Here is a 9,595-nt window from a genome sequence, read left to right as displayed (position 1 = left end):
TAAATTTATATAAACATATAACAATTACACATGACATGCCAAAAATAAAAATTCGACCAAAAAAAAAAAACATTGGTAGAAGACATTCCAATTTCAAAAGAAAAGAATAAACTAAAAAAGCAGCAGAAGACTACAAACAATGAAACATGTGCATCAAAGCACAACCATTCTGTCATCCATGCTAAGGTTGCACAAGCTTCGTGTTTACACATATAAGACTAAGGCAAATTGTCAATATCAACAACCTCTTCCCTATTTACACCATGCCTGCATTCAAGGAAGAACAAAGCATCAATTACGAAATGTGAGTTTTCAATCGAGTATGAATTCCCACTTCTCAGTTTCACTACGTTGGATTGGCTGATTATGAAACAACTACTAGTGAATACAAGACCCTAAGAGAAAAGGTTTAATCAAATATTTTCTAGTGTCAATTGGGATTCTATGGTATCAGTATTCTTTATTTTTCCTAGAAGATGTCCATGATCTATACATAGTTTGACATTAACATTTGTAAGTAAATTTCAATGTTTATTCTAGTGCAAACAAACTAAACAACAAACTGGTTACCTGCATTTATTTTTTCCAGTGAGCCATGCATATCAAGTTTGCTAGTCAAGATGCATATACAGAACAAAAATGCTGGCCGATATAAGCTTTTATCATATTTGGTCAATCAGGGTCAGTGCACGACGCTTTGATCTCATGATCGTTTCATCGCTGTGTTTGATCCATTCTGATAGTTTCCATGGCTTCTGCCACTTCCATCTGAATTGAAGTAGCCATTGGTGATGACTTCTCTTCCACCTCCAGAGTTTTCCAGTTTTCCCCTTGGTTGTCAATTTCTTCATTGACAAATGTCCAGCTGGTACCATCTGCACCGAAAATGTCTACTTTCTTGATCAAGCAGAAAGACAATAATCTACAAGACCGCATTGGTCAGATATTTCACCTTTCGTGTCTGATCTAGAAATGCTGCCGAGTCTCTAATGGACCCATTAACAAACCCAGGTGTAAATTTCAGTTGCTTGGGGGCCGGGAGTGACACCGGTGAAAGGGGATCACTCAAATCATCAGCAAAGTGTTTAGATGAACCACGAGAGTTCCCCTGTGGAAATCCGTTTCATTCTTAAAAATAATACAAGAGAATGAGGAATTATTTCGTTATAAACGAGTACTTTGAGTTGGTCAGGAAATGATTGTGTATTCCTTAAGTTTCAAAAGAACAACCAAGGCTCATAATTCAGATATTACTGAAAGATGAAGACACGGAATTATAGAAGTCTATTCATCGAAATCAGCTTCGAAATTCTTGATGCACTACTAGGATGTTTTGCTTTGAAATCAGAATTAATTAATTGCAGTCAATAGATAGTTAATAAGAAGGATGTAGAGTTTTGCATCAAAGGTTAGAATGAAAATGTATTAGAGTATTACACATCAAAAGTAAAAAAAGGTGACTGAAGAGATGATAATCTCACCGTCGCTGATGTAGCCAAGGCAATAGCAACAGCTTGCTCCCTCATCTTTTGCTCCTTCACAAGCTCTTTTTTCTGCGCCTCACTTTGCCATAATAGAGCTGTGAGATCCTTCAATTGCTGTTTAAGGTCCTTAATTTCCAAATCTTTTTCCCGCAACTGGCACCTGTTCATATAGTTACCACCGAAATTAACATTCGATGTTGACATGATAAATCTTCATAACCCATAAAACAGAACCCCTAATTTTATGTTCTTACAGTGACCTCAAACAGAAAAAAAAATACAAAAAGGTTCGGGACTTAAAAAAAATGGGCACCTTACTTCAAGTGTTGGATAATTCAGCAGTAGAAAGACCAAGTTGAAATGAAAAATTTTAGATTCTATTTGTAAGTACCTTGATTCTGCAGTAGCATTAAACAAGTATTGCAGCAGGTTCTTTGCATCATTTATTGAGCGTACTTGATTCCACCGCCCACGACCAACCAAACCACGCTCCCTTTCTTCTGCCTCCGAGAGTTGTGAAGCCATTGCCGTGAGTGCATTTGATGACATGCTAAGCATGTTCTCAAGGGATGCTATTCTCTCCCTTCTTGCATTTGGTGACATAGATAGCAATCTACTTTTTGGAAATGAAGAAGTAAAAGGAAACAATAATTAAGATGTAGAGTTGAGAATTGATCCCAGCATTACACCATACTTGCAGAAAATATGTTGAGAGATTACACAGAATATATAGAAATATAATCATTAAGTACCTAGAATGTCGATTGTTTACACTGTGAGGAATGGCACTAGTTGAAGACAACTGATCCACTTGTTTCACTAAGGTTAACTCCTCTGTCAGAGCAGTTTTCCTAAATAATTATTTAAATACCACTTTCAGAAGGTTTACTATGGATAAGTGAGAATAAGGGAAACAATCTAATGGATACTTACACTTGGATCTGTTTCTCATATTCAAAACGAACTTCACGCACATTCACCATTACTTCTAGCTCATGATCAAGCCACCTTTGCACAGATTTTTCATTGCTCTAAAGGTAAAAGAATCAAATGATAATCAGTTAATATTAGCTATGAAACTTATGTTAAAAAAATCAACAGTAGCTCAAGGACGACTTAAAATTGTCCGTTCCTTTCATGATCAGATGCAAAATAAATCACAAACTAACCTCTAGGTCAAATTTATTTACTCTGTATTTCCTATTTGAGTTCATTAAACATTTGGTTTACAACCAAAATACTTTTTAAAACAATAGTCTGAACTCCTGCATTTTTTATCAGGATACTAGCCTAAGTTACATCGATATATAAACATGATGCTAGCTCATCAGATATTATTGATCCAGAGTAATGCAGTAATGCTCATGACATAATGCAGAATTACAAATCATTTACCTGTCCATTTGGTGTATGCCCATTGTGATTAACTGAAAGATATAACAAACAATCAGTATATCATAGAGAGAACTAATAATAGATTAATTTCACAATGTACATTTACCTGAGTTGTCACGTATAGAAGACTTTCGTGCTTCTAACAAATCTTTCAGCTTTTTGGTAGCTATTGCTGCCTCTTCTGTTTTCCTTTGAAGAACCTGGAAGAAAAAGTTGATTGTTGGTCACTGGACCGATAAAACCATGCCAACCAAATGCAGTAAAGAAGCCAAAGAAGCTGTCACAAAGTTTCACGATAGGGAGAAAATCCCTTCGAAACTTGACTGATCAATCCTCAGAGTTCCAACACTTTCAACAGAGGAGATAATAAAACATCAAAGATTAATCATGCCTTTCATGATTCTTTACCATTTTTTGGCGTTGAATTAGGGCTTCAAGTTTATGTCTTTCGTACTCATTCCTCCTTCCCTCCTTTTTAAGCTGTTCAAGAAAGTAAAAGATCAAAATTGAGGTCGTGGGATCAAGTCCCACGGAGGGCATTTCATAATTTGGAGGTCTCCTACGGAAGCTGCTCTCAACCTGGTGTTGGGGGCAGCCTACTATCTTACCTCCCCCTTACCCCATACATATGGGAAAAAAGGGACAGCCATTTTTAATAGCGTTAGAGTATAAAATAAAATAAAATATAGGATACAAAAGGCAAGCATGACTAGTAGAAGCTACTTTCCAAACTTTGAGAGCATTGGAAGGAATACTTTACCAGCCAAAATATTTCTTAATGTCTATTACAAGTCAACATTAAGTGAGCAGAAAGCATTTGTGGGCAAGAAGAATCTAACAAAATGTCCCTATTGAAGGTCCAAATAATGAAGTGCTTCATTGAGATACATAATAATTTGAAGAGGAGGGTATTAACTTTGTTACTGTGATGCAACAGTATATTTGATTGAAGCAAAAAAGATACTAATGTTCCCTCTTCACCATAAATTCAATAAAATCTAGATAATAAAAGCCAAACTTAAAGCATGATCAGTTGCTTTCTAGCACAATTTTTTTATCAAGTTCATAATGGAAGCACATCTGTTTTTGCGGTACAAACCCTTCTTCATAGAAATGTGAAAAGAAAGGAGAAAGGAAGCTGGAACTAGATTATGCTATTCATAAAAAGTGACGCACCTGCAACAACTCCTTTTCACGATTGGCCTTCCATTGTCGAAATTGTTCTGCCTCTTGTTTTATCTTGTGCTGCAATTGAACCTGCAAATAAGAGAAGGTGTTTCCAAAAAAATAAGATATTTAATGCCACAATGCATGAATGTAAACATAAAAAAGATAACTCAAGGGAAACTGACTTTTTGAGCCTTGATGTACTGTATTTCTGCTTGCAGCCGTTTTGCTGCTTCTTCACTTCTCTGCTTCTGCTTTAGGAGCTCAACCTGATTTTCCTGTTTCTTCTTGAGATCAGCAATCTGAAATCAGTTAGAGAAAAAAAAAGGAGAATAAAATGTCAGAAATTGAAAAGAATATTTTCTCAGAGAAGTATAATGATTGGGTATCATAATGTATCATACTGTCACCTGTCCCTCAAGTGCTTTTAGTTTCTGCACGTTGATCTCTTGCGCTTTTTGCATTTGTGAGTCGGAATTAACCACACAGTTCTCGACTACAGCTAACAAACGATCTCTTTCTTGCTATTGTTGTGTTATATAGAATTAAGCATCAGAGCAGAATGAATATTAAACTATTAAACAACAGAAATCAAAGGAATTTTTACCTGCACAATTTTTTTTTCCTCCTCAAGTCCCATGATTTTCTTCTGAAAGTGCTGCTTCAGTGCTTCAGTGTCAGCTCCTCCAACAAGGTTCATCTCAGACTGCAAAGAGAGAATGGACTGAATCAGTTCACAAGAATATCAGTTTAGTTCCAGCCAGAACTCTACCAGAAGCATATAATTCACTCATAGCTTCTTGAACAAGACATCTACTTCTTAAAAACCTAATCATAAGACTGAATATGAAAAGCTCCTTTGAAGTCATGCGCAAAGCTCTTGGATCATTAAAAAGGATTCTACTTAGGAAAGATCAGTACGTATTTTTCTTCTTAACATGCATCTCAGTTGGAGTAATAAGCATTCTCTTTCAAATCCATTAAATGGAAATGACCATCCAGCTCATTTGGTAGAGCACAAGGTTCTTAACCTTGGGGTCGTGGGATCGAGTCCCACGGAGGGCATTTCATAATTAGGATGTCTCTTACGGAAGTTGCTCTCAACCTGACTTTGGTAGATAACCTACTATCCTACCTCCCCCTTACCCCATCACATATGGGAATAGGGTCAGCTAATTTTTTTCAAATCCATTAAATGGTAATTTATGTCTGCATGAAAAAACAAAAAGCAAAAGGGAAACCTCTTTCTGCTCCAAGCGTTTGTTCAACTCTTTCAATTCTCTATCCATGTTATTCTGCCGAAGTGCATGCTCCATTTCTTTTGCTACTTCATAAATTTCTTCTGGATTTTCATCTGCAGAAATCAGCAATTTCCTATTACAAACAATGCACCTTAATTTTTTTTTTGAAGAAGCTTAGTATCCGAAGGAATTTTTCATGTTGCACAGTAACAAAGATGTTTACCTGTTCCACCACTAACACAAGATGAGACTGAAAATAGTTTTTTTCATAATAAAGCACAATTTGTTTTAGTTCCAACATTATGCTATCAACCAAATAAGTGAGTAACTACCTGTCAGAACTTCATCCATTTGATAATCAGATTCGTCCATACACTGAATGGCCCTCTTGTGTCCATCATTTTTCACAAAACATGAAAGGCCCTCCTGAGATATAGAACAAAAAACTGGTTATGTAACAACCAATTTAGCGACCCTCATTTAGGAATGATGTTTTACTATGAAACAAATATGAGTTAACATATTGAATTATTATCAAGGAATATGATCCAGTTCAAAGCATACTCTAACTGATTTGCAAAGAATCGGAAAGACAAGGAAAACAAATGGTAAAAAGAGACTTCATAATCCATCAACATACTTGAGCACTGGCTTCACAACACTCTACAACAGCACATTTGCTGCGGTAGTCATGAAGTTCTCGGCGAAGATCCTCATTAGTAGCCTCCAGCCAGGTAATCCTTTCTTTGAGACTCTGTTAAGAGATTTTTTTATGCACCACTGTTTTAATATCTCCAAAGAGAAAATATATATATAGAAACTAGCAAAAATACCCGTATATCTGAAATAGGCCCCCCTTGAGCAAAAAGTTCTGCTTGTAAGTACTGTAGCTGCTGACGCATTTTTTGCATCTCATTGGATCCTAAATCTCTATTAACCTGCAGAATAAATGCAAACCTTTCAGGTGATGATCTATTATCTAACAAAAATGAGGCAATCTAAAACCTTTAAAGAAAACAAAAGGGGAGCACAGGAAATAATTCTTTTCACGTCAGAATTTAAAGAATCACAAAACTGAACAATTTCTTTAAGTAGCACATGACAAGTAGTATAGGATAGAATTACAGCATATATAGTCATAATAAAACAGCCTAAAAAACTTACAACAGGCTTATTCTGGATATTGCGAGCACGGTTAGCATATTTCAGGGTGTTAAGACTTTCCTCTGCATTGATGTCTGCAGGACTTACGCAAGCTGGAAAAGAAAACCAACATTTCACTATGACAGATAGTAGGAGAATAAAAGAATTTAGGCAACCAAAATCAAGATTTTGAGAAACAATCCCTAACATGTAACAAAAGCAAGATACAAACTAGATAGAACAAGAATGAGAAACATGATAAAAAGAAACAGGAAACAGAATATTAAAATATAGTTTTTTCAAGAGTATTTGCATAAGAAACATGTGTTGAGAATGCACACAATGACAGGGAAAAGATTCATAATCCCAGAAAGATCGGAATTTGACCATTTCATTTTAGACCTTATTAACAGTAGTGTGGTTGATAAATGGCAAACAATCATATTTGGCAAAACAAGCAAGCGGACAAGGCATAAGCTAAAGTAAGAAATAGCAGGATGTAGCAAGTGCTGGGCTTCATGCATGCAAGTCCATACAGCCTCCTCCTTTTGTTTCTGCCACCTTGGTTTCAAACATACAGAATTTCTTCCTAAAAGCAAGGTTATATATAGTATGCTTTGAGAATGATAAGATCCTATGGAGGCTTGAGATGTCATTAAAGCTCGAGTCTGACGAAAAACTTGGTTACGAAGTGACTCACTTCATTATTGGTTTTCTGGCGAAGAAACAAAATGGTATAATATTCTGCCAAGGGAAAAAAACATTGACCGCTATAAATCAACTATTTCGAGATTTACCTATCATAACTGTTTTGCTGTTTCCACCAAGTGAATCCTGAAAAAGACAAACAATACCAGATCAGACAATAAAAAGGAATAAGAAAGAAAGAAAAAAGTTTTTAATTAAATTAACATTCCTAATTTAAGATAATGAACCAATAGCCTAGATACTGCTATATCAATTCCCACAGATAAGTTTCTAGCCGATTAAATATAGTTGCAAAAAAGAAAATAAAATGAGTGGAGGACAGCATAGTGCTAAACTCTAAAGCGTTACAAATAAATGTTACAATATGATGTACACTGTCCACCAAGAGCATCTGATATATACCAACTTCAGTAAGGCTGAATGGTCACATTAAATTGTGCGAGAAACTGTTCAACTTATTTTAAAAGGTCCTCATAAATGTGTGAGAAACTGAGAAAGGTAGATGCTACTATAAAATTGACTTTGAAATCAGAGCACTTTTTGGTTATCTTAATGTCACCGGGTTAAATTACTGCCGCATTAATCAATCTAAAATAAATCTAACCTGCAAGAGTCGAGTCAGTTTACTGTCTCGGTAAGGAACATGCACACCTTTACGCTTTTTCTCATCCCCAAGAGCACTGATTACATTGCCAAGTGCAAGAAGCCCTCTGTTAATATGGATACCTGTTCATGAAATTAATATGACCATTTAAAACCACCACCACACATAGGAAGCTTGTACCTAAGTTTATAAGCATATTTACAAACCTTCTTTCAACCGAAGACCAGCAGAACCTGTTCTTTTAGCTCGTTCAGATCCAGCAAGATCTACCAAATGGAGCTTCGCACATAAATACTCTTCTCCCAAATCTTCATCTGGAGTTTCATTAACTGCAGATACTGATTGAATTTTGTGCATTTGTTCTACCGTGATCGTGAAGATGGCGTGGGACCGACTAACAAAACAAGGCAGAATAGAACCATATCTCATTAAATTATGAACATTTGCAGATAGGTTACAAAATAAAATAATTCAATTCCAGTGACCACGAATGTGACTCAAAACCTCTTTACATAAAAATTCTGGGGAAAACAATAGTTGATAGGGAAATCAAAAGGGAAATACACAGAGAGAGCATATAACCATTCAGGAATCAGCAACTAACATTACCAATCACAAGACCACTCCGTAAATTTCATATTTTTAGGGAAAATGGTACTTCCTTTTACAAGTTACCGAGTATTTTAAATCACAAATTGTTTGGTCTATTTGATTACCGCCTCCACATATCTTGTTTTCCTGCAATACGACTCAAAATAAACTTGCACTTTACCAGAATCTTTTCCACTTAAATAACTACAGTTTCGGGATAAATTTTAGTAAATTCACTCTTAGATTTTCCGTCATGTATTTAAAAAGCGTGATTTCTGAAGAAAAAAAAAATATTAGTTCAATCTTCAGCTGTCGTGATAGAAACAAAAATGGTCGACTGTTGAAACAAATATATTAAAAATAAAACTGTTACTGATAAACAAAAACAATTAGTAATGACGAAAACTAAAAATAATAAATGAAATAATGCTTGAATTTAGTTAAAAACACACTCACGCATGCAATAAAAAATGCAAGAATGAAACAAACATTTTTTTTTAAAAAAATCTAAAACTAAGAACAGAGTACCTGAGGCTTTCCTCTAGTAACAGTAACACATTCTTTACAACCTTGACTTCGTTCATCCCCGATTAACGGCCTAATATGAACGGCGACTTTCACCGAGCAGTTCTCTGCTACTTCCATTTGTAGCAACACCAGTGAAGGAAAAATTACAAAGAAAAATGCAGATGAAGAAACTGAAATCAGAGACCCAACTCTTTTTTTCAATTCAATACCTCTGAAAACAGAGTATTCTTAACCGCAGGCTCAATAAGCTCAGATTAAGGTTTAAGGAAAATAGAAGAACGTGGCAGTCGGTGGAGGAAGTGGCGGTGGTTGGAGTGGCGGCAAAGGTTATAACGAATTGGCTTGAAAATATAAACAAATCAAGAGAAAGAGTAACAGAAATGAAGAGATGTGAAGACAAAGACAGTAACAACCGCTATCGATCTTTTCTTCTTCTTCACTGCTTCTAACTTCCACCGGTGAGCCTTTGTTTGGTTTAATTGACATTAACAATATAACAACTCTCTTGTTTTCCTTTTTTTTCTTTGTTACCAATTGGTCCGTCGACCCCAGCAGGCTCTGGCCCTCCTTTATACCGCGAAAAAGCAAATGGCGAAATACACTTTTTATTTTATTGGTTTTTGTTAATTAGCAACTTTCACTTTTTAATGTCGACGACGATTAATATATTTTAATTATTATTACATATAATTAAAAAAAGTAAGTTTTCAGTGGAGTAAAGGTAAAAATCTAGA

At 35.5% G+C, this 9,595-nt stretch overlaps 1 protein-coding gene across 1 annotated transcript; it reads right to left on the bottom strand.

Annotated features, from left to right (window-relative positions):
• Positions 1–205: 205 nt before the first annotated feature.
• On the bottom strand, positions 206–8,978 carry LOC120195375 (kinesin-like protein KIN-4A). Its single transcript, XM_039197421.1, has 24 exons — positions 8,862–8,978; positions 8,247–8,341; positions 7,949–8,136; positions 7,743–7,864; positions 7,228–7,264; positions 6,452–6,543; positions 6,121–6,225; positions 5,928–6,041; positions 5,620–5,713; positions 5,288–5,400; positions 4,654–4,752; positions 4,457–4,570; positions 4,232–4,348; positions 4,056–4,136; positions 3,288–3,359; positions 2,986–3,079; positions 2,880–2,911; positions 2,418–2,515; positions 2,237–2,335; positions 1,876–2,097; positions 1,482–1,644; positions 953–1,108; positions 571–875; positions 206–267 (listed from the first exon to the last, which is right to left on the bottom strand). Exons 1-23 carry the CDS (start codon positions 8,976–8,978, stop codon positions 663–665), a joined length of 2,637 nt encoding a protein of 878 aa, XP_039053352.1. The 3' UTR covers positions 206–267; positions 571–662.
• Between the last annotated feature and the right edge of the window lie 617 nt (positions 8,979–9,595).

This window comes from Hibiscus syriacus, unplaced genomic scaffold (assembly GCF_006381635.1).
Source record: "Hibiscus syriacus cultivar Baekdansim isolate YM2019G1 unplaced genomic scaffold, ASM638163v2 tig00117012_pilon, whole genome shotgun sequence".
Classification (NCBI taxonomy): Eukaryota; Viridiplantae; Streptophyta; class Magnoliopsida; order Malvales; family Malvaceae; genus Hibiscus; species Hibiscus syriacus.
Note: the sequence above shows the minus strand (reverse complement) of the source record. Positions and strands in the feature narration are given on the sequence as shown.